General features: G+C 31.1%; 6 protein-coding genes and 1 pseudogene across 7 annotated transcripts, besides 4 other annotated features; 4 read left to right on the forward strand and 3 right to left on the reverse strand.

Annotated features, from left to right (window-relative positions):
- Window positions 1-2529: part of a mobile genetic element that runs on past the window's edge.
- TVAGG3_0812160 (MULE transposase domain-containing protein) lies at window positions 592-1442 on the forward strand (the record flags this gene model as incomplete). The annotated part of the gene is made up of 1 exon (XM_001583488.2): window positions 592-1442. A coding segment is annotated over one exon (851 nt), but the record flags the coding sequence as incomplete, so codon positions are not given.
- Window positions 2530-3523: 994 nt separating the features above from the next.
- Window positions 3524-4200: a mobile genetic element.
- A 2639-nt stretch (window positions 4201-6839) lies between these two features.
- Window positions 6840-7700, forward strand: TVAGG3_0812180 (PQ loop repeat-containing protein; the record flags this gene model as incomplete). Its single annotated transcript, XM_001583490.1, has 1 exon — window positions 7146-7700. One exon carries the CDS (start codon window positions 7146-7148, stop codon window positions 7698-7700), a length of 555 nt encoding a protein of 184 aa, XP_001583540.1.
- A 1189-nt stretch (window positions 7701-8889) lies between these two features.
- Window positions 8890-10331, reverse strand: TVAGG3_0812190 (armadillo (ARM) repeat-containing protein family; the record flags this gene model as incomplete). Its single annotated transcript, XM_001583491.1, has 1 exon — window positions 8935-10311. The coding sequence occupies one exon, from the start codon at window positions 10309-10311 to the stop codon at window positions 8935-8937; it is 1377 nt and encodes a 458-aa protein (XP_001583541.1).
- Window positions 10332-11504: 1173 nt separating this feature from the next.
- Window positions 11505-16118, reverse strand: TVAGG3_0812200 (uncharacterized protein; the record flags this gene model as incomplete). Its single annotated transcript, XM_001583492.1, has 1 exon — window positions 11553-16118. One exon carries the CDS (start codon window positions 16116-16118, stop codon window positions 11553-11555), a length of 4566 nt encoding a protein of 1521 aa, XP_001583542.1.
- A 964-nt stretch (window positions 16119-17082) lies between these two features.
- TVAGG3_0812210 (histone serine kinase protein) lies at window positions 17083-17925 on the reverse strand (the record flags this gene model as incomplete). The annotated part of the gene is made up of 1 exon (XM_001583493.2): window positions 17083-17925. The coding sequence occupies one exon, from the start codon at window positions 17923-17925 to the stop codon at window positions 17083-17085; it is 843 nt and encodes a 280-aa protein (XP_001583543.2).
- A 2007-nt stretch (window positions 17926-19932) lies between these two features.
- On the forward strand, window positions 19933-20769 carry TVAGG3_0812220 (annotated as a pseudogene). The gene has a single exon. A coding segment is annotated over exon 1 (837 nt).
- Window positions 20770-21953: 1184 nt separating this feature from the next.
- TVAGG3_0812230 (proprotein convertase-related family) lies at window positions 21954-25364 on the forward strand (the record flags this gene model as incomplete). The annotated part of the gene is made up of 1 exon (XM_001583495.1): window positions 21954-25364. One exon carries the CDS (start codon window positions 21954-21956, stop codon window positions 25362-25364), a length of 3411 nt encoding a protein of 1136 aa, XP_001583545.1.
- Window positions 25365-25504: a mobile genetic element.
- An 81-nt stretch (window positions 25505-25585) lies between these two features.
- Window positions 25586-25623: a mobile genetic element.
- Window positions 25624-25826: the final 203 nt, after the last annotated feature.

A 25826-nucleotide genomic window follows, 5' to 3' on the forward strand; every position in this document is an offset into this window, starting at 1 on the left:
TTAATTAAAGATTCATTGGTCAGGGAAGTTTATAATAAGTCCAGAAAATTTTCTGTTGGAGAAAAAATTACAGACGATGAAATTGCTAATTTTTGTTTAATAAATGGCGAGCAGTTTTTCATTGGCCATGATTTTCAAGCAAATTGTGAGACGATGTTTTTTGGTTTTGAGAAGGCAATTCAATTTGCAAAAGAAGCCACAGATTTATTTTGCGATGGAACTTTTAAAATTACACCAAAACATTTTCAAAAAGGACAGATGCTAACAATTATGATTTGTGAACCTTCAACAAATCAATATCTACCACTTTTATTTATATTCATGAAAAACCGCACATTTGAATCTTATAAGAAGGCATTTGAATATATTTTTACTGTCAAGGGTATTCAATTTTCAAAGCTAATTCAAATTCATTGTGATTTTGAAAAGGGAATGATAGAGGCACTTCAACAAATTTTCCCTAAAGTCCGTATAATTGGATGCCTATTTCATTTCAAACAAGCTTTACACAGGAAACTTGTAGCACTTTATACAAAAAATTTCAATACTTTACAAAATTCTTTATTTAAGCTATATTCTATTACTCCATTCATGTCTCATGAAGAATTTGTACTTACAATGCATATAATTAATCAAAATAAAGTTGATTCGATCAAAGATTATATTGATTATTTCAACAAAGTTTGGTTGCCGCACTACAATTTAATATCTCAATATAATAATGCAACTGCAATATTCACTAATGATTGCCTCGAGAGTATGCATTCAGAATTTTCTTCGTTAAAACATCCAAACATTTATGAAGCTATTAAGAAGATATCTCAAATCCAATTAGATAAATATAACGCCATCAAAAATAACCAGAAGATCGAGCGCCATATAAAAACCGTTATCACTGATAGCTACAAAAATTATATTCTTGACTGCTTTCAAAAAGAACTTGAGAAAACAATTTTTTCTATCAAACAATACAACGTAAGTGATCTTTCTTTGGCTCAGAACGAGATTTCTCCATATGGTTCCATAGAATCGAGTTCATTGTTCGAAAATATTCCAGTTCATGATGCAGATATACTCAAATCGATCGATCTAACAGATAAAGATACAATGATCACTAAGTTTATTAATGAAAAAAGAGAAAAAATTATGGCATTATTTAATGAAACATTAAATCATCCAGATTTTAATTCATCCACTCCAATTCAAACTAATTTTGAGCAAGCCGATACAAATCAAGGTTCAGATGCTCCAATTCGCTCCGAAAATTCAAATATTGCAGACTCTACAGATTTAGAACCAGAAAATCAAAACCATCCTTCTACAAATCAAATGTCTAGTAATCTAGAACATAAGCTGGACCTTCTTGATCATATTGAAAAACAATTATCGAAAATGCGCTCGTTATTGGGAATTCTTCCTACTACAAATGCTATTGTTGGGCCGTCAAAACAAGTTTCAGTTAATAGCAAGCAAAATTCTGAAAAAAATAAGAAAAAATCTTCCATAACAACAAAATCAAACAATAAAAAACAAAATTCATCCGACAATCCTCATAAACGTAAAGCTCCTATTTCGGAAAGGATTCTCAGCGATAATAACTTATATTTTCAAGTTCATCGAAAGAGATCGAAAAGCAAACGTTCCACATCTACAGAGAAAAAGAATTGATATATGAAGTCTAATTCCTTTTATAACTACTATATTTTTATTCTTATGACTAAAAAATAATATATTATTTAACAATTTTCATTTTTTTCTTTTAACAATTTCGTTTTATTTCCATTTATTGTTAAATGATTTTTAGCATACACCTTTCTTTGTTCATCTTCTAAATACAATTTATTTTTTCTTAGATATAATTCTATTCATTCAATTCGATCGTCATTTTTCAGTACATGATCGTAATTTTCAATTATTGATCGCAATTTTACTTCAGAATTTGTTCGCAATATTGCTTATCAAAATTATATCTCTATTCTCTCATTTCTGTTTAGTCAATATCATTACACTCCTATTGTCTAATAACATGCTATTAATTTTCTTAAAATTAAAAAAAAAATATCAACTTTTAAAAACAGAAACTTAACATCCTTAGGTCAATGAATTTTGATGTGAGATACATTTAATCTGTTTTTCTTTTTTATTTTAAATAATTGAATATTTATAGTTGTTATGGGTCTTACATCATGTAAAACGAGTTTTCTTAAAGTAAATTTACTTTTTCTTCAATCTTTCTTACATATTTATTAAAAAAAAAAATTATCCAAAAAAAGATGTTTTAGAATGAAAAAAATAGAAAAATCTTCATTTATAGTCTTTCTTGAATGTATACGTTTTGATTTTTTTCTTTTTTAAAAAATTCAATTTCTAGAAAAATCGAGAAAAAATCATTTTCTTCTATTTTTAGGACGCCATACCCATTGAAATCTCCTCTCAGGACGCCATAAACTATTCAATTATGGTGTAAACTTCTCAAAAATTGAATAGTTTACATCAGGACGCCTTAGGACGCAAACCCTTTACGCGCCCAAATAAAATATCTAATTTATTTAAAAGATGATATTGCCAAATATACATAGCTTTATCAAAGGTTTTATATTACTTATTATTGTGTTATACTTTTTTAGATTTATCAATGATTTTTTTTTATAATTCAATTTCGAGGGATACAATAATGTACACAGTACATTTTCTATAAAAGAGCTTTAGGAACTAGTTCTTGAGAAATGATTAAAGAAATTTAAAATGTGAGAATTGTATCAAATCAATGAAATTGGGATAAATAAATTCATTTTTAGAATTGTGTTTAATTAAATATGTGAAGTTTTTTATGATATGGAAAAATAATTAAATCATATTGTAAATTCATTTGATTTTCCTCAAATAATTGTGTGGATGATTTACAATAAAGCTACGTGAATTAAATCTTTAAATTTATCAATCTATGGAAGTCATTTGCTTGCTTTCAAATAATTAGGAGAAGATATCACTAATAAAATGAATTTCACATCTCGAAACACAAACTCAGATAGCTCATCAAATCATTTTATATAGTTGTAATGCATACTGCATCAAAACAATTAACGGATTTTTATTAAATTACATTTATAATAACAGGATTGAGATATGATTAACTAAAATAACACACTCCATATGTTCAACAAAATGATAAGTCATCTATCTCAAAAATCAGACTATTTATTATCAAACAAGTGATATTTTGAAAATTATTATATCAAGATTATCCTTCATTCTAGATATCAGATCGATAAAGGATATTTAACAATCATAGAAAAAACAGCACCAATTTAACAAACATGTTGATTGGCTTCTTCACACATTACATATAACGAAATCAAAAGGGCAAAACAAATATTGTATGAGACCATTTAGTTTATTGCCTTATTCTCAAATTTATATTTTTCTTGTTGAATATAATTTATACAATCATTAGCAAAATAGAACTTAAAAAGTTTTATATATCATCAAGGTAATATAATGTTGAGCGCCATGGGATTCAATGGGCAAACCCAAATTTTAGCTAAAAGTGACAGGGAAAAAACGTTTAGTATTAAAAAAAAGACCGATGAGAGCTTCGTTCGAAATATAGAGGGAACTGAGAATGCGCAACCATTCTCAGGGAATATTGGATGCTATTCCCGTTCCCTCTGTATGGAAAATTGAGGTTTTCAAAGGGAGTTAAAATAATATCAAATTTATACTAATTTACTTCAAAATACAAAAGTATTTGACAGCTAAAATTAGTTACTTTAGCAAGCCTATCAATACCCTTTTACGATTATTGTTACTTTTTCGAAATAAAATAAATTTATTATCAAAAACCTTTTTTTCTTAGTAAAAATAAACGAAATTTTTTACCTTATGAACTTTTGATGGAAATATGCAAATTTAAAATAATAAAGAAAGCCGCGAGCGAAGCGATCGGCTTAGTTCGAAGATTTTGATTCAAATCTTTGCTGATCTGTAATTCGCGGACGCCGCGAGCGAATCGAGCGGCTTAGGTCTAAGATTTTGATTCAAATCTTTGCTTATATTCCTTAAATTCTTTATGAAACTCGCAACAGTTCCATAAAAAATTTTAAATTCTAAACTGTCGAAATTACCGATCGGTAATCACACCCTTCACGGGTGTGTCACTTTTTACAGGTGTGTCACTTTTAGCTAAAATTACCCCTACTCGGATTCAATGTTTATATCATCCATACTAAATTAGCTTATATTCACATAGATAAATATAATTTTAAAAGGAATGCAGAAGCTGCGTGGACAAAAAAGAAAAATATACAAAATAAATAAGCGAATTCTAGTTCATTAATAAAAATAGAGAGTATAAGTATTTGTGAATTATTGCAGAAAAGAAAAAAATTGACTTGGCAAACATATTGAAAAAAGATTCTTCAATTTAATAGGATCTAATTATCTCACAACATAAAATATTATAAGGCATCTTAAATATTAGCTCCTTATGAATAAATAAAAAGTATTATTTTATGACGACTTTTTTCCTCAATAGCTTAATTGAATTGTTTTGAAAAAAAAAGCTAATTAATTTTATTGAATATTGTAGAGTAATGCAATAAAAACGCTTCAGGTTAATAATTACACAATCAATATTGACTTTTTAGCAAGACAACTAACATTTGGAAAGGATTATTTCCATTTTATGAATTGATGTCATGGATAACAGTTTGCCAATGATTTTTCCTATCATTTAGCCATTTAAATTGTTTTTTTCTTCAAAATTTGCAATCAACAAGATATAAAAATAGAAAAAATAACAACATAATAGTATGACATGAAGTTATTGAATTAGCAAACGTTTTTGAATTTTCATACCTCTTGATTTTTTCATAACTCAAGCATCCTCATTCTAGAACTATACTATATCATTGATACGTAATCCATTTCCAAATCATTTTGAAACAAATTTCATTAATCATATCAATTTAAATTTTAAAAGTAAGGTTTTGCCCTTCGCTTTAAAAATTTCGAACATATTCTTATATGTGATAATAAATCTTTGCATTATAATACATTTGAACCCGGTTCTATTGATTAAATTCATATCAATTTATTTTATTGTGATGAATCAGTGTATGCAAAAAATTTACTAGGTTTTATTGCAAATTTGTTAATGATTGAGAGATTTAATTTTTGACATTCTGACAAAATAATTATGTCAAAAATCGGTCAGAGAATTTTGATTTCTCCTATGATTGATTGCGTACTATTTTGCATACTGCTGTTTTGCATAGAGGGTGATTCGTTCATTTCTTTATTTCCGAAACATTTCTTTTTTCTGAATTGTATTCTATCGTTCCCTTTTGATAGAAAATCTCAAAATTTATCGGCGAATAAATATTGTCATAAGCTTACAATATTTCCTAGTGAAATTTAACGTTTAGAAAATATTTTAATTGAATGAATCTTATCTGTTCAGAATTCCAAACCTTTTTCAACTCTTACACAACAAAATACCAAATGATTTATCTCAGAAGAAAATTTCAGTGAAAAATTTACTTTATTTCATCGTTCAACACTTGTTTTTAAATGATCAACATCAATGACACTGATCAATGAAAATACCATTTCATAACGTTTGAACTACAAATTAGCCGATATGATCAAGTTTATTTCTCATCGGAATTTTAAAATAAGGGTTTCGTTTTGCGAAAAAAACGTACAATACGCAATTTCGCTAAAAAAAAACATTTAGCTAGCAATTTCGACCTTTGACTCCACTCAAGACGTCACTTTTTTAATTTTGCGTATCATTTTTTTGGAAAATCTTTATGAATATTATATAAAAAGTCTCTTTAATATCATATTTCATATTTTTATCGATTTTTAAAGTTTTTGCGAAAAGTATTCAATTATTTTTGCTATTTGGTCGGGTAAATGTCAGATTTGCGACATTTTCTGATATGATATTCAGATTCTACGTTGATAATAATGCTTATAGAACCCTCTTGCTATTCTGTCAAAATTGCGAAACCGATAGTAAAAATATCTCGCAATATCAAAATTGAGATATTGAGTGAATTATGCATTATAGAGATTAAAAATCTGATTTGTGAAAACATCTCATCAGTTTCTAGCTAATTCAAAAATCTTTACTATCTTATTCGATTAAAATGAAAAGGGAATAGTTTCATTATGCTTTAAATGACAGCTTTATAATATAATCATAGTTTTCGCTCAATATGCAGCATTTTTTTTTCGAAATCTATGGTCAATATCCTAAATACTGATTGCTTTGCATTCATATCTCTTACATTTTCTATACCCACATCACTATTCATTGCTATTCCTATCTTTTTCATTTTTGTTTGTTTCTCATAATTTCTCAAAAAACATGATAACTTGATATTTGTAAATATCATACTTTATAACGTAAATAAGAACTTGACCTATTAAGAAAAGCAGTAATGAAAAGAAAATCTGAAATTCATAAAAATTACAAGTTTCTGATGACAATTAGCTTAATTAAACCAGGTACAAGATTATATAATTGTATTTTCTATCCAATTATCCATACAATATCTTATCCAGAAAAAATAACTTGATCAATACCAAATGATTTTTTAACTAGTAAATAAAGTATTTTTTTACACACACATTGTATATCATAGTTTTTTTTTTGGTTTCGCAAAACATCCAAAAACAAATATGCTATAAAAGTGACAATTTTAGCAAAACGAAACCCTTATTTAAAATTATTGTTGGACATTATATATCCTTTTTCCACAGAGAGATTTCATTTTGAATGGTTCACAAAATTTTCTGAATGTTTTCAATTCTAAATAGAATAATATCATCTTATGGGCGAAGAGTCTCGTGATTGGGCCCTATCTGCAGGATTTATTGACTATTCATTCTTTTACCCAGGTTTCAATCTTGTCTGGGTTATTATCGGTTCAATTCTATTCGTAATCACAATGATTTCATATATTCCACAGCCAATTACTTTAGTTAAAGCACGTACAAGTTATGGTTGAGCTGTCTTCAGTGTGTTAGCACAAGCAGTTTGTCTCTGGGCCCCTTCATTTAACGTTGTTTGCCTGAAATACCAAGATTTTGTTGGTTTGTTACTCTATAACAACCAGTACACATTCGCAAGACTTATGACATTCATTTTAGTATTTGGACAGTTTTGCCTCTACCTTTCTGTCGTATTTCAACTTTGGACCTTCTTTGATAGAAAACCAAGAATGAAAAGAGATGAAGATGCAATCAAAAAGGATCAATTTATGATCCGCTTACTTCCAATTGTTGCTATCACTCTATTTACATCATGCTTATTAGTTTGGGCAGTTATTGGCTTACTTTTAGGTTTTGATTCAAATCCAATAAAAGTTATTGGCAAAGTCTCGGGTTACGTTGCTTTTGTCATTGAAATTATCCAATTCATTCCACAAACCGTGACAACAATCAAATTACGCGATCACGGTGCTCTCTCCCTTTTGATGCTTGAGATTCAAGCACCAGTTAACCTCGCAAACGCTTTCTACATGTGGCTCGGCGCTCATGAAGATTTCACAACGTTTACTGCATCACTTGCCGATGGTATTTGGGAATTTATCATTCTTGCACTTTGTATCTACTTCAAGTCTCATCCATTACATAAGAAAGAAATCTCATCCGAATCTATGTCGGAAATTCATTCATCTCTTATTTAAGATTGTTTCTTTGGTATATGTATTTATTTATTATAATAAACTATTGGGTTTAACACAGTTTTTTATAAATAAAATGTGAAAATTATTCCTATATTTCATGCAAAACTACAATAGTTGATCGTTTTGATTAAATATAAGATAATTCAAACAGGTTATCCCTTGAATATATAACATTATTGAAAAATTTTTCTAAGATATCAACTTATTTGTATGGTTCTTTGCATATATATAATCAGCAAAGGAAATAATTGAAAATTAAGGAAATAAATCCTTCAGAGATAAATCAAATTATGAAAAAGATTTTTTTATTTCCTTATCATAAAATCGTTAATGAACATTTAGTACTTTTCTTTAAGATTCATTGCACTATCACCAAATCTCACCAAATAACTATAATGAATCTTCTCTTCGAATTTCGGGCAAACAAACAAATTTTGGGATTCAATGATATAATCAATTATTACATATTGGTATGTGAAATATAATTTCAATACCAGACATTCATTTTTATTTCAATGAACTTTGATTATCTTGCTCAATTGACAAAGATCAAGATTTATCGATATTTGAAGAATCATGAATTATACGTCTATAACTTACAAGCGATCTTCCTTTTCAAGCTCCCAATTCAATTCATTCTCATATTATTAATTTCGAATCTTGTTTTCGGAGTGATATATAAAATGCGTGTCGGATTTTACGCAACACTAGCAATTTTAGCAATATTTTATAAATTAATTTATTGGCTGTTTCAAAAATCACAATTTCTTTTCAATTTCTTTTTCGATGACGAAATAATTTATGATACTGAAAAGAGTTCCGACAGGATAAGAACACCCAAAGAGATTGCTGAGTTCTGGCATCCAATTATTCAGACAATTTCTCGAATTTCGATCGAACCTAATCAAGGATCAATATACAAACAAATACTTTTAACATTGATCTTGTTTATTATTGCTTATTTCATATCAAGTATCAAATTTTATTACATTTTCTTCCATATTCTCTTATTCTTACCAGGAATCATCATGAATCCGTTCATTAATTCGTCATTTTCTGAAGCTTACAATAAGGTTTTTAGCCAATGAGAGTATATTAACGATTGTAAATCATTATTGTTATTTTCATAAATATTACTAATATTTTCTAATACTATTCTTTTTAAATTCACATCACCATCATATACATTTAAATATTTCGTATAGTTATCAAACAATAAAAAATAATATTTTTTTTATTCCTCATTAGCAATCTGAGATACAATATTATATAAACTAACAGCCCTTTCTGATAGATCTTGCTTTTCAGAATCTCTCAAATCATCAACATAATCATGAAATTCGCCACTTAAAATGTATTCTTTAATAGGATTATATCTTTCGTCGTCTGTCATCTTATTTATTAATTCTAGTGTAATCATTACAGTTTCATAAGCTAAATCGGAATCGTTAGAATCATTTAACTCTAAAATTGCTAAAATCAATTCAGGATCAATAGAAGTTACAAATAGCTGTTGAGTACACTTTTGTATGAATACACGGAGCATGCCAATAATGGATATTTTGGCTTCAATATTCAAATTATAGAAGAAATCAACAGAAATAGTTGTAATAAACTCAGAAACTAATAAAATGTACATGTCATTTGAATCTTCAATCAAAAATTGAAGAACAAACTTCATTGTATAAAAAACAAAATTATTCGGAATATTTTGCGTCGAATTCGAATAAATATCTTTGATAACATTAAAAATATTGTTTTGAACCGAGAGAGCATGCGAATTTTGGAATGATGCAATTTTCCAAATTAATTTCATTGATAAAGGGCTCATTTGTTCATCCAATAAAGACACAGAGTCAACAAATGTAGAGATAACTGCATTATCAACTAATATCTGCTCTGCATCTTCAGTTTTTTCAGCCAAAATGCAGAAACATTCAATAACACATTTTTTCACATCAAAATCATCGAAAACATATATGTTAACAAGCGGGGAAATGAATTTCTGATAAAAGTTGGGTGGAATTTTCTTTTGTTGTAAAGATGTCAATAGAAATGAGGCAAAAGATGGAATATATGAAGAATTGCTAGGAAACATATCTAAATTGTCATATACACCGCAATTGATCGCTTCAGCAATATAATCCTGCGAATATTTAATAATAATTGTTAATAAATCAAAAGATAACTGAAGAATATCAGGATCATTGATTCCTTCTATAATAACTTTGAGAATTGCAAATATATTCGTTTCCATAGCGGCATTCATAAATATTCCTTTTGTATTTAGCATGCAATTTAAAAATTGTAATGGAATTGTAATATTTACATCTTCCTGAAGAAGTGAAACTAATCTCTTTATGTGCTCAGGCTTGATAAGAAATTTCAAACCATTTCTATTTTCGGTATAAACGAGTAATTCTTCGGCAGCTTCTATTGATGTACTAGAAATAGGCGACAATAGCATTTTGAGTTGAAAATTAATAACTTTTGCCTCATCTTCACTAAATTTTGTTGGCCGAGATACAATATTAATTGGATTTTCATGTGAAATCAGTTTTGCTGTTGACTTATATGCCGAATCCTGAGAATCCTTATAATCATCATCCATGATGATATCCTCAATAGAAAATTTCTATTAAAAAATGGATTTCATTTAATAACAATATAAATAACATACGGAAAATCCAACATTTATTTATTAAACTTTTGATTTTGAAAGGACATTCAAATATATTTTGGAAATGCACTATAGCGCATTACTTTAATATTTGAAGACTTGTGCAAGCTTAGGTATAAAATAACTTTTATATACTGATTGATCTTTCAAATCATCAGAGCTAGAACAGTTGAAAAGATTTCTCTTGATTTTATTCCTGGTAGAAAGGAATTCTTAGAAGATCACGGTTTCACATGGTTGAAAGTTTTTCAGCACAACTCTTCAACACACAAGTACTTCACTTCTCTTGAACAACTTAAAAACTCTACAGACGACCAATATTTGTACTCCATACTCGGATTCATCGACTACCGATTCCATTTTGACGAATATGGTTTCCTTTTTATGTACACAATTCCTAGCTTAAACGGCAACAACACATTTTATCAGTATTTACATCCATTTGACTCAACCACATCCAGTACTGCTTCAAGTTTAGGCTTCAAAACCGTTTCTTTAACTTGGCCCGAAGTTTTTGATGTAGGATTTCGAAAATCAAGAGATTCAGCTTCTTTTTTTGATATTTCTACTGGTTCTAATTGGTATTACCCTATTGGTGCGAAAAAGTATCACTTTGTAAACAATACACTCCTAGTTGCATATGCAAATAATGCCGATATTCATAAAACAACAAACCAGCTGTGGATTAAGCTTAATCCATACATATTTATAATTCCTAATAAAATTTGCATTCAAAGCTGTAATTCAAAGTATTTTAACATGCACCTATTTTATATTTTCCTTATATGCATATTTATAAATAATTCATAGTAAAATCCATTCTTTTCATGATGATTTTTTTATAGTAGAAACAAATGCTATTCTCGAAAAACTTCCTATACATTTAGTTCTTCTCAAATCATGAGCAAATAGTGGAAAGCGAGGAGCGGAATTTTTTTTATTCCTGAGATAAAGGAATTCTTAGAAGATCATTAATTCACACACAAATATTTCACATCTCTTGAACAACCTAAATTTAAAGTGTGCATTATATGATATTCATTGGAAAAGAGAACGAGCAGCTTCATCCCAACAATATTTATGGATTTTTAAAGTGGATAAAAAAACAAGTTTATAAATTTGGAAAGAGAACATACACTAATATTTATTTTATCAAACAAAACATATAAATGCTAATATGATAGGAGTTGTATAAATTCTTCATACCTGCCATCAACTGCTATTTTCCTTGCTTCATCTGTAAATCCGAAGAGAATCAAAAGATGACATTTGAATTTGTTATTTTTGATTTCATTTGTAATAAGTTTGTGAACAGTGTCACTATTCTTATGAGATTCGTTCATGCTCTTTAGGAAGGCAGTTATCCAATTCTCATAGACATTTTCTTTGCAAAATTGCTGCAAGAAAGAAATAAAAGCTTTTGATTTTGACAAATTATATTTCTTTGCCAAAATCGAACAAGTTTCTGTTGGATCTATTCTCAAATCAGTTGCTGCTGTTAGTGCGAACTGTTGCTGTTTGTTTTCAATCAACAGAGCCAATGTTCTTCCAATATTTGAACCAAACATATGATGCTCATTTTTAATGGAAATTCCTTTGTCCTTGACCAAAGCAAGGAATTTAATTTGGTAGTCAATCTTCTGATAAGATAAGACTTCTCTTGGTATTTCATTGACTGCTTTATCCAAAATTCTTTTTCGAACTTCAGTTTTAGTTTCAATTGAATACAAAATTTCGACCATTGATATTGCATCTTCGTAATCACCTGAAAGTATATCTAACTCATAAGTTAGTCTATACATATCACGATTCCTGCTCCAGATGATTGCGTAGTTTAATGCTTCATTTGAATTTTCCAAATACTCATCGTATTTGTTCAAAAATTCAATCATTTGGTCAAATTTTCCTGTATTCAAAGAAGGAATCAAAATTCCATAAAGGAACAAATTACATTCCAATTTCTTACTGAACAATACTTTGAAACTCGATTCGAAACTTCCACAAGTTGTTGTGAAAGCCAAAGATTCAGTTAAACCAAAAGTTTCCTGCTGATAAAAAGCACATTCGCTTGTAGAAGAAGGGAAAAACGCCGGAGTTTTTGAGTCAATATACATTTGTATTTGACTTGTAAATGATTTCGGCATATCGAAAATATTTGGATTTTTCAAGTATTCTTCATCAACAACAAAAGGAGATTTAATTGCCCAAAACAAGTTCGAAATGAACTCATTTGATTGGAGCGAGAAATTCTTTTTAAGTTCCTTTTTGATGTTAGAATTAAAGTATTCTCTTGCTAGTTCGTATTGATGCAATTTCAACAAAAGGAAGAAATAGTTTGGTGATGAATAAAAGAACTTTCTTATGTACATCAATGATTCTTCTACATATTCTTCTTTCGACAATAAATTGTACATTTCTTGACAGTATTTATCTGATAATTGGTTGTTGCAAAAATATGTTTTGTTGTATTTGGCAAAGAAACTAATATTTTGCAACGAATCAACTATTTTCAAACTGTCAAGAATTGTATCAAATTCTGGTTTAATACTGTCAGAAGCAAGTTTTTGGATTCTTTTAATGAAAACTCTGAAATGAATCAAAACTAAACAACAAAATGATTCATGTTCTAAACAATCAATTACAACATAATCACTCAATAAAGCAACAACAGGGAGAAAAGAATCTCCAAATTTGTGGCAATGAATTGAAAATGACGAAAAGTTTTCAAGTAAATCCATTAAAGAACTCAAAAGAGGAACTAATAATGGCAAACTTATATTATCTCCATAAGCTTGGATGATACTAAACGCTTTCATAGTAATTTGCTGCACAAAAACACTAAAATCTAAGTCAAAATTACTTGCCAATCTCTCTAATTCTTGTAAGTCAGATTTTTCTGTCAAAAGTGAGATGATGTCAGAAATTGACGGTTTTGGCGGACGTTTTGTAACTGGCAAGAACAAGAACACCTTTAATATGTCGTATTCTTTGGAAATTTCTTCGTCATTCATCAATTCAACTGAAGATTTGATGATTTCAAACCGAATTTTATATTTCATTTTTGAAATAGACGATAAAATTTTGTGATGCAAACCGTTTGACGCTTTCATGATTTCAATTATTGATTTGTTGTTGTTTATCAATTCTTCGATTTCGTTAGTTACGTATTTCACGTAGAAATCGATAGAATTACAATATTCACTTAATTTTCTTGAAGAAGAATATTTTTGTTTTGTTATGAGATCTCTTATTCTTCTTTCAACATTAACACTGTCAACAGCGTCAATGAAAGATTGTGGAGGATCATCCAATTGACCTAAGAACATAACAATTGTTCTTAAATTCTGGATTTCACTGTCAGTAGTGAAACAACAAACAAAATCTAACAAAACCGAAAATTTTGAAAGAGGAATGTGGTTTTTAACGTACAAAACCGCTTCTTTTAATTCCTTGATATCAGCGTTATATAAATAATCATCGAGTTCTGGTCTGTTTTCTAATATCAAGTCAACTAAGTTTGGTTTTTGTTTTGGCAAATTTTCTGAAATTTTTTTTTCAAAAAGTGACAAAACTTGTTTTGAAGGATTTTTAGGAATAATTATATCCTTATATTTGATGAGTTCTTCGCGGCTCATTGAACACAAAGCCATTGTGAAAGATGCCAAAGGAAACATCGGAGAAATCAATTTAATGATCTGTTCATTCGCTCTGTAACTAACAAACAATAAATGGAAGAAATCAATTCGATTAACTCCTGCAAATTCAATAGCTAAATCAAATTTGCCATTTTGAATCAAAAAATGTAACGTATTTTTGACATTTATTGATTTAAAACCACCAGGAGTTGTTGCTCCGACATTGATGTAAACATTCACAAAATCTATGAACTCGTTCAGTGATTTCCTGTTGCCAATCCTTTCAAAAGAATTCGTGAGAACAAAATTTGGACTTTGGAAAATTTTGTCAAAATTTTTGGCACCTTTTATTTGTTTTGAACAAGGTTGTATGCATTCAACTGAATTATTATTCATTCTTTCTTCGATAAGTGTTGCATATGTCTTATCTTGTATTTTCTTTAAGTTTTCTTTCAGTCCTAAACTCAATCCAATTTCCAAATTGAATTTTTCCAGAGTTTTTTCTGACGAAAATTTCGGAAAAGAAACTAAGTTATTGATATAACTGTTGATTGATTCATTCAGCTCAATGAAATCAATAATATCTTGGTTATGTTGTGATATAGATCTCGCCTTGTCATATTCTTTCCTTACAAGTAAAGGATGAATCAAACTTTCCGCTGGCAAAAACAATTGATATGTTTCTTTGAAGTCTTCAAAATATTTCGCTTTATGTAATCCTTGCTTTATATACTTCTTGCATGGATTCAATGAATACTCATTAAGAATCTCTAATATGCCAATAACTTTATCTAATGGAAAGACAAAACCGTTTTTATCGTCCTTCAGAAAAATCAAAGAAAAAATGTCAACTAAAATTGATTTGTGGATTTGAGGATCGTCAATATACATTAATGTCTCTCTGATGAATGCTTTATCGAAGTTAGTAAGTATATTATGCAAAATAAGGAAGGAAGCGAAGAAATAAAATTCAATGTCGCAATTAGGAATGCAAAAACTTTGTGCTGTCTTCAAAAACTTGACATTTGCAATTGTAAACGTGTCAATGATGGGTTTTGATATATATGGTAATGATCTGAGTGATAAATCTTCTAATGAAATTCTTTGACCTAATAATTGTGAAAAATTGTTAGTAATAAGTAAGTCATTTTGTATATATTGTAAAAAGGCAGAGAATTTAGGAGGTGTATTAGGGATTTGCATCACTTCTGAGATTGTAGATTCTAAAAATGGACGGTTTGATATGAATTTCGGTATTTTGAGAATATATGATGCAACTAAGTACACGGGATGTCTCGATGTATAGTCTTTTGCGGCTTGAAATTGAAAATGTTCGAGATAATTATTCAATGGTTGGAGGAAAAGGTCATCAACGTGCTGTTTACCAGCAATAGTAATCTGTATGTTGTTGAGTATCGGATGGGATGATATAATATCTGATGCGCCGAGTAAATCTTGTACATTTCTGATTAAATTCGGATTTTGACACTCTAAAGCCGACTGCATTATAATTAGATGTGCAGGAAATAGGTTTTCCGGTATATCAACGCTGGCTTTAACGAGGGTTAGCTCTTCACTTATCAAATTAATGACAGTATAATCAAATTGTGGAAGGGAATTCATTATATCGGACGAATCGAAGCCAGAATATATATTTGGAAAATGCTTAACTAGATAGATGAAGAGATTTCGCGATTTATTATAGAGATTGCGAAGAAAAGTTAGTGTTATTTCATTTTTGTACATTGACGCTGTAATAAAATCATATAATTTGGTAAATTCTATGAATTTTTGTGTCTTGAGTTCATATAATACAATTAGTTCACTTGCAAATTTTGATTGATTTCCAAAATATTCAGATATTTTTGATGCAGCCCAATTGAAATGATCAGGTGATGGGAGCTCATGTGTGTGAACAAATTGTAATGGTTCCTTCGAATGAGCTAATTTATGACATATTGCTTTTGCTGAAATTTTCGTGAGATTTTGTAGGAACTCTATTGCAAATAGAATCTTCCCGAAGCAGAGTTGCCTAATTGCTTCACAACTAATCGCATTTTCATTAAGAGAAACAAAGTAATAACTTCGGGGAGATAATTCCATATTCTGATCAAAAAGACATAATTTTTCTCCAAATTAGTCATATATAAACAATCCAATATTAAAAACCTCGTAATATGAGGAAAGGTTTATTCCGCAAATGTTGATCTTCGCTTAGATTGGTATCGCACTGTTTAAATGCAATATGCTGTTATTAGACTTAAGGTGCATGCTGAGATATATATTGTATCGATCAGTTTTCTTGAATATGAAAATTATTTTTGGAGAATGATGGTCATCATACCAAAATATCAAGATTGAAAAATTAATGTGCGACTTTATATAGAACAGACAAAATACTTAATTGAAGGATTTTTTAGATCGCTTTGAACTCTTTGAGCATGCTTTTTTCGCAAAACACATTCTTTTGTGGATTTCTTGGCGTAGGGTTGTTAAGATTTTTGGTAGAAACTTTTCTTATTGATATTGTCTTCAAAATTAGAATCCATTTTTGCTAAGTCTGCATGCTCTACCATCGCCATTTCATCAAATCATTGAATCAAATTGGAAAAGAGTCAGGCTTAAAAGTTGAATATGTATTTTAATATATGTAGTGAATATAGCATTATGAATTATAACCTACTCAAAAAGAAATAAGCATATGCAAACACAACGTCTGATAAAAGACAAAAGGAGTTTTCATTCAGTTTTGAATAATATTTTAGTTTATTGTTGTTTAGATGCTGCAATTAATAGTGTATATAAAGGCATACGAAGATTGAAATGATATATTGCATATGAGTTAAGTGAGTTGTTTGATATTTATGTTTAATGATTTAACTGAAAGTAAATTTTATTGTGTATTTGTTCATATTGAAAAGTGTATAAGAGGGTGGTAAGAATGAAGAAAAGAAGGAATGCAAAACAAGAGGGAAAAAAGAAAGTTAAGTAAAGAAAATCGCATAATATTTAAAATAACAAACAAACAAAAAAAGGGAGAATGAGCTATAAAAGGCTCTAAACCGAATTATATTGATGTCTTGACAACCTTTGTGAGGACTGGCTTGACAATGACTGGGATTGCGCGGAGTGATGTGTTAGCAGAGAAAGCTGTCTGCTTTGAAGCTGACATCTTGACTGGGCGGAATGGGTTGAAGAGTGGGCTGCTGAGGAGCTCGTCGACTGAAGGGCGGGCTTTCTCGTTGTTGTTGAGGCAGCTTGAGATGAGGCGGATGCACTCCTTTGAGACTTCTGGGTACTTGATGTGTGAGAAATCCTTAGACATGGCTTCCTCTTCACTGAAGTAGAGGTCTGTGATGAGGCGGCCTGTGAGCATGTAGTAGAATGTGACACCAAGAGACCATGAGTCAACTGATTGGGCGTGCTCGAACTTGGATTCTTCGTTTTCCTGGTACTGAGCGGCGTTGCAGAAGTCGCTGATCTGAACGCGGCCGTACTTGTCGAGGAGGAACTTTGATGGGCGGATGTTGTTGTGGCAGATGCGCTTGCTGTGCATTAAGCTAACACTCTGGAGCATTGAGTAGGCAGCTTCAGCAAAGCGAGATTCTGAAAGAACACCACGCTGCTCGATGTAGCGCTGGATGTCAAGTGGGCAGTAATCCATAAGAAGATAAACGTATTTTTCACGCATAAATGTTTTGTAAACGTTGATAATGTTGAAATGGTATAAATTGCGAATGATATTAATCTGATTTTGCTCGTAGTGAGCGCGTTCGATGCGCTTAAGTGAGAACAACTGGTTGTACTTAAGCCACTCAACAAGGAATACCTTTCCATGTTTCGTGGTGGTGATGACACACTTGAATGCGAGTCCTTCGGATTGCATGACGTCACAGTCTATATCATTCATTTGTTTGAATGAATATTTTGAACACACCATAAATTCTGTACGCATTGAAAATATTTTGAATAGACTATTGCAAATTTGAGAAGAGCTTGGATGGCCGAGCATTCAAAATACTTTGATGCTTATGCATGATAGAGTATGATTACAAAAAATAAATTTCTATGGATATTTTTTCAATACGTTTAAAAGTTCACAAATTACATGGCACTATATAATTTTGTGAAGTGTAAAGCAGCAATTTCAGAGATATACAAAAAATGGAAATGATTAAGTGCAGGGGGCATTACCTATCTATGTAGAGCATGATTTTTTAATTTTCATCTTTTTAGCATTTTTATACTTTATTTTTTACTTGGGTTATGCGAGTTTTCAGAATTTTCTTGTTTTGTTAGATGCAATAACGCACATGCAGTATGTGAAACACGTCAGATCAAGCAAATATCAGTAAAATGTAAAATTGAAGAGACATTATGCCATTTTCCTGGGCCTTCTCAATTCCTCTCAATTCAAAACCGCCACTTTTGTGTAGATATTTGTCTGAGCATTTTTGATATGAGAAAAAATGCTTAAAATATATAGTAGATTATATTTAAATAAGAAATCTTGAATTTCAATAAGATTCACAAAACATGATTTTGAGAGCGATAAATAGCAGGACTATTTTTATAACAAAAATGTAGTCTGTAATCAATTTTACGTCAGTAGGAAGGCTGACAGTGTTGCAAAGTATGTTTTTATGGATGTGTAATGAAATAAACAGATGAGTAATTGCATATTTCCAATATATTACATTTGACTTGAACGGACATGCCTCAAACTAAAGTTAACTCTCTAACCAACTCTGAAAAACATAGCAATACTTTTAATACTATTGTTTGTCATACAATATTCTTGAAAATTTTAATCTTTTTGTATTTTATTTAATAATATGCAAAACATCTTTGAAACAGTTATTGTAATATAAATTTTCTAAATTTGAAGATTTTAATATCTAAGAAATTTCAAATCTTATATGCTTGAGATTACTTTTTATAAGTTCTCAGATTTACTAAACTACAGAAAACAGATATAATAATATGAAAGATATTTAATAATTGATAAAGGAAAGAGTTCTAGTTAGTGAAATTAGGATACTTAAAGCGTTAGAAATTGAAAAGAAAGTGTTATGATGTCTAGGGAAGGATAGCAATAGTTAGGTTTAGTTTGAGGCATGTCCGTTCAAGTCAAATGTAATATATTGGAAATATGCAATTACTCATCTGTTTATTTCATTACACATCCATAAAAACATACTTTGCAACACTGTCAGCCTTCCTACTGACGTAAAATTGATTACAGACTACATTTTTGTTATAAAAATAGTATTTATCGCTCTCAAAATCATGTTTTGTGAATCTTATTGAAATTCAAGATTTCTTATTTAAATATAATCTACTATATATTTTAAGCATTTTTTCTCATATCAAAAATGCTCAGACAAATATCTACACAAAAGTGGCGGTTTTGAATTGAGAGGAATTGAGAAGGCCCAGGAAAATGGCATAATGTCTCTTCAATTTTACATTTTACTGATATTTGCTTGATCTGACGTGTTTCACATACTGCATGTGCGTTATTGCATCTAACAAAACAAGAAAATTCTGAAAACTCGCATAACCCAAGTAAAAAATAAAGTATAAAAATGCTAAAAAGATGAAAATTAAAAAATCATGCTCTACATAGATAGGTAATGCCCCCTGCACTTAATCATTTCCATTTTTTGTATATCTCTGAAATTGCTGCTTTACACTTCACAAAATTATATAGTGCCATGTAATTTGTGAACTTTTAAACGTATTGAAAAAATATCCATAGAAATTTATTTTTTGTAATCATACTCTATCATGCATAAGCATCAAAGTATTTTGAATGCTCGGCCATCCAAGCTCTTCTCAAATTTGCAATAGTCTATTCAAAATATTTTCAATGCGTACAGAATTTATGGTGTGTTCAAAATATTCATTCAAACAAATGAATGATATAGACTGTGACGTCATGCAATCCGAAGGACTCGCATTCAAGTGTGTCATCACCACCACGAAACATGGAAAGGTATTCCTTGTTGAGTGGCTTAAGTACAACCAGTTGTTCTCACTTAAGCGCATCGAACGCGCTCACTACGAGCAAAATCAGATTAATATCATTCGCAATTATACCATTTCAACATTATCAACGTTTACACAAACATTTATGCGTGAAAAATACGTTTATCTTCTTATGGATTACTGCCCACTTGACATCCAGCGCTACATCGAGCAGCGTGGTTTCTTTCAGAATCTCGCTTTGCTGAAGCTGCCTACTCAATGCTCAAGAGTGTTAGCTTAATGCACAGCAAGCGCATCTGCCACAACAACATCCGCCCATCAAAGTTCCTCCTCGACAAGTACGGCCGCGTTCAGATCAGCGACTTCTGCAACGCCGCTCAGTACCAGGAAAACGAAGAATCCAAGTTCGAGCACGCCCAATCAGTTGACTCATGGTCTCTTGGTGTCACATTCTACTACATGCTCACAGGCCGCCTCATCACAGACCTCTACTTCAGTGAAGAGGAAGCCATGTCTAAGGATTTCTCACACATCAAGTACCCAGAAGTCTCAAAGGAGTGCATCCCTCATCTCAAGCTGCCTCAACAACAACGAGAAAGCCCGCCCTTCAGTCGACGAGCTCCTCAGCAGCCACTCTTCAACCCATTCCGCCCAGTCAAGATGTCAGCTTCAAAGCAGACAGCTTTCTCTGCTAACACATCACTCGCGCAATCCAGTCATTGTCAAGCCAGTCCTCACAAAGGTTGTCAAGACATCAATATAATTCGGTTTAGAGCCTTTTATAGCTCATTCTCCCTTTTTTTTGTTTGTTTGTTATTTTAAATATTATGCGATTTTCTTTACTTAACTTTCTTTTTTCCCTCTTGTTTTGCATTCCTTCTTTTCTTCATTCTTACCACCCTCTTATACACTTTTCAATATGAACAAATACACAATAAAATTTACTTTCAGTTAAATCATTAAACATAAATATCAAACAACTCACTTAACTCATATGCAATATATCATTTCAATCTTCGTATGCCTTTATATACACTATTAATTGCAGCATCTAAACAACAATAAACTAAAATATTCTTGAAAATTTATCACCATTGCAGTAATGCTATACATTTGATATTTAATCTATCAATATGAACTAATGCGATAATACCTAATGAATTTTGAATAGTATTTATAAGGCCATCTTCTATCCTTTAAAACGATTATTAAATACTGCTATATTAATGCATTTAGGCCAGATTGCCTTGCAAAATATTATATGTTCTTACAAATTATTATAATCAATTCTAATAATTTGAATTAATCGATCAAGTTCCTTCTCCAGCAGCATTAAATCCTTGTGTTTCTGTACATAGACACTATAAATAAGAAGTCAATCGGTTGTGGGAAATAAAAAGTGACTTTGGGCAAATTTGTCGCTTCCCCGATTATTCCTTTTGAAAAGTTGTTTACAACTTTAGGATTTACATCTAAGTATTATTATTTTAATATGATTTTTACATCATTCATTTTCTTTGAGGGATTGTGTCAGATAATTTGAAAAGAAGGAGATAAAATAAGAATAACCATTGATTTTTCAAATCTTGTATTTCGAATTAATGTTCGGAAAGCTATCTGACCAAATTTCTCCAAAAATTTTACACTCAAAAATCTGATTTTGAGAATTACCCACCAATTTAAAAATTTCATCATAAATCTGATACTATGATATTCTTATCACTTGTGACAATTTTTTGAGGGGTGTCACCTTTATAAATGGTACTTCGAGGGGGGATAAATTTTATTCAAGAAGAACGCAGAGGGCGTCGTCTCCTTGAAACACAAACAAGCGGATGGTTCTATTTACATGCACTTTTTTCACTTCGAGGCGATATTTATCAAAATTATCGCAAACATTACCCACACATTTTTCGATATGAACATAAAGTCACTCAAGAAATCTTCATGTCGTACTTAGATCAAGACGAATACAACTATTTTACATCTACATCACATTTTGATATTGAACCTTATTTACCAAAGTACTACAACAATATTAATTATTCTTCTACAAATCATTATTTTGTTCGTGCATCCGAATCATGGCACTATCCAACACAATGTGAACCTTCTGGTTTTGAAACCTTTTCTTGCAAAGTCGTTGACAACGACATGATTGATGATATTCTTTCCGATGAACATGTCTTAAGTGTAGAACCATCATCGCCCATTGAATTTCATGCTAGATTTGCGGCCGCATTTGCACAATGTGGAACCAACGCGAATAGTTACGAAGGCTGGAAACTTCGTCCAGATCGAAGACTTACAACACTATTGGGTCTCACAGGAGACGGTCAGACTGTCACAATTGTTGATGATGGTGTTGATTTTTCACATACTTTCTTTTCAGATTCAACAGTTCCAATTGATGGTCCAAACACATATCCTACCCACAGAAAGATCTACAAATACGAGAACTGGACCAATTCATCCACTGAGTTTAACATCAGTGATCACGTTCATGGTACATACTGTGCCGGTCTTATTGCCGGTACTCCGGAAGCCGACTATTCAGCAAATGCATTATATGAAGGTGCTGCTCCAAAAGCCAGACTCAATGTCATTGAAATCTCAGATACAACAATTGATTCTCAAATCAATTTCACAAAACTTGCTGAATCAATGGACTCTGTTGGTTCTAAGATCTCATCGAACAGCTGGGCATCATCAGGATATTCACCTACCCTTACAAATGCCTTAAACAAAGTTGCATTTGAGAACCCAGACAAACTTTTCCTATTTCCAGCCACTGGTAATCTCTTCTCATCGCCAACAGATGCAGTTAATGCATTAACAATTGCTGGCATGACGAGACAGGAAATATCTAAAATTGAAAATGACGGAAATTCAAATTTAGTGATAGTTATTCCAACTGGAGAAAAACCAGCAACATTATATAGTAATGAGACATTCTTTTATCAAACGAAATCACCAATTATTGATTATTCTAATCTTTCTATTTCAAACATTAGTGGTGATGGCTTAATGAAGTATTCATATGAATGTGTTGAAAACATTCCTGATGGCACACGTGTTCTTGTTTACCTTGACAACCTGACAAACTGTTCCCGAACCGGTCCCATTTTAATCTTAACAACATCAGAAGAAACAATTAATCAAATGACAATTGCCAATTACACAACAGAAATCAGATATAAAACAGAATTTAACTGGGGCAATAACATTTATGTAGAAACTGCTAAAGGTCCTACATTCGACGGCATAATGAAACCAGACATCACATTCTCTGGATCAGGAGCTAGATCAGCTAAAGCTAATTCAACACTTGGAGATACTTCATTTGACAGTTTAATTCAATTGGAAGGTGTATCAGCTGCAACAGCACTTTCAGCAGGTCAATTTGCATTAGTCAGAGAATTCTTCGAGAAAGGATATTATTCTTCAGGACAACCAAATCCAGACGATGCATTCAGTCCATCAGCAAATTTACTTCGAGCTATTGCTGTAAATTCTGGTCGTCGAGACACTTTTACACATACTCTTGGCCATGGTCCAGCAATTCTTTGTGATGCTCTTGGCGTTGGCGTTGATCATCCATTCAATGGCGGTGCCAGATTTTTGGATAAAGTTAAAATAGGACCAAACGAACACATTATGTATGAATTTAGTACAATAAAGAATAATGGCTTTGCTGTGACAATGGCATATCTTGATTTACCTTTACCAAGAGACAATGGAAATCTTGTTTACATCGATTTGAATTTGATTGTTGAATACAATGATTCAATATATGCAGGAAATTCCATTTACGGTACAGCAGAAGCAGAACAGAGGTCTACAATAGAAAGAGTTTATATCCCACAAATCGACCCTGGTAAAGTGAAAATCCATATTTATTCAAATAATTTCATTGTCGATGATGACGTTGAAGTCACTTTTTCATTAGCAATTAGAGGCGGTTTTGACACTCAAAATGATACTATTCCATTCACACTTCAGAAGGTGGAGAACCCAACATGTCCAGCTAATTGTTCCGGTCAACCATGTGGAGAAAATGGCTTCTGTCAGTGCGAAGGAAACAGTCGTGGTTATTTCTGTCAAGCAACGATGTATAATGCAACAGGAAATGTACAAAATGCTCCTGAACTGGGAATGAGCAGTTATGAACCAACATGGCATTTCGTAGATCTTCCAGCTGGATATCAAATTGTTCCTCAAATATGGACATACGCTCCTTTTTATCCAAATATAGTAGAAAGATACTTTATCATCGTTACACAAGGATCAACAAGTCTAAGTGATGCTATATTCGAGTATAGACTCCGCGCTCAATATGGTCTTCAGCGATTCAATTTACCTGAGATTAATGCAGATGCAGGCAGAATATTCTTCGCTATATTCTCTGACTCAAGATATCAGGATAATAATGTCATAGCATATAAATTTGGCGCAGAAGTTAGATGGATTCCAACACCAATGGAGACACCAATTCCAAGTCCAACGCCGCCGCCATCACCAACATTCGCAGAGACACCAGTTGAAACAGTCTTCGAAACACCATATTTGACTGCATTTGAAACAGCATTTTCTACTGCACATTCCACTCCATTTGAAACATCATTTGAAACACCATTTTCAACTGCATTCTCGACCGCATCATCTACCGCATTTTCTACTCCATATGACACTCCATTTTTAACTGCGTTCGAAACCGCATTTGACACTCCATTTTCTACCGCACATTCTACTCCATTTTCAACAGCCCATCAAACACCTGACTTATCAAAGGCAGTTACTCCATTCGAAACTCCATTTATTACAGCATTCGAAACAGTATTTTCAACCGCATCATCAACTCCGTTTGAAACAGCATTTTCCACTCCACATTCAACACCATTTTCTACTGCATTTGAAACTATGTTCGATACACCATTCATTACATTCAATCCTACTCCAGTTGAAACCATCTCTCCTACACGTTCATTAGCACGTACTATTGCACAAGGTGGCGCCGCAGTTTCAACATCAAGTAACACCGAACAACAGAAAGACAATGGTTCCAGTTCTAAATCCAATCCACTGAACTTCATGATCATTGGTATTGTTTGTACATTGATTTTGATTTCATTGATCATTGTTGGTATTGTTTTATATGTTCGTCACAAGAAGAACAACGAAGACAACAATAGTAATGACAAGAGTGCGGAAAGTTCAGAGACCGATCCATTAAATGTTGATGCTGAAAAGACGAAATATCTTACCGAAATTCTTACTACTATTGCATATGCATCCGACACGGATGATCCATTCTTTAATGGTGATGAAGATGAAGATGCAAATAATATCTTTATTTAAGGGTGCCCTATAGACGATAGACCACCCTCAGAAAAGCACTTTTAAGGCTATTATATTGAGAACTAGAATCTGGATAATCCATTCATTCGAGTTCTAATAAGGTTAATTTTGTGATGTTTACATTATCGTTATAGGGCACCCTTAACTCGGATTTATATAACCATGTTTAATTTTTTAATTTGTTTGTTATTTTAAATATATAATACTAATTCATCTTAATTTGTTGTAAACAGAAATTCATCAAAAGTGACACCTCAGAAAAGCTAAAATATTGAATTTTTGGAACTTTTGATAGAGCACGTTTTTAATTATTAATTAAAGTAAATGTATATTTTGTAAAGATTCTTTTTAATAAAAAAATAAAATTTTGAAGAAGAACACAAAATCTTCTGAAAAATAATATCACATAAACTCATATTATTTTCTAATATATAACTATTTTATATAAAAATCAAATTCAAT

The sequence above is a fragment of the Trichomonas vaginalis genome, chromosome VI, assembly GCF_026262505.1.
Source record: "Trichomonas vaginalis G3 chromosome VI, whole genome shotgun sequence".
Taxonomy (NCBI): domain Eukaryota; phylum Parabasalia; order Trichomonadida; family Trichomonadidae; genus Trichomonas; species Trichomonas vaginalis.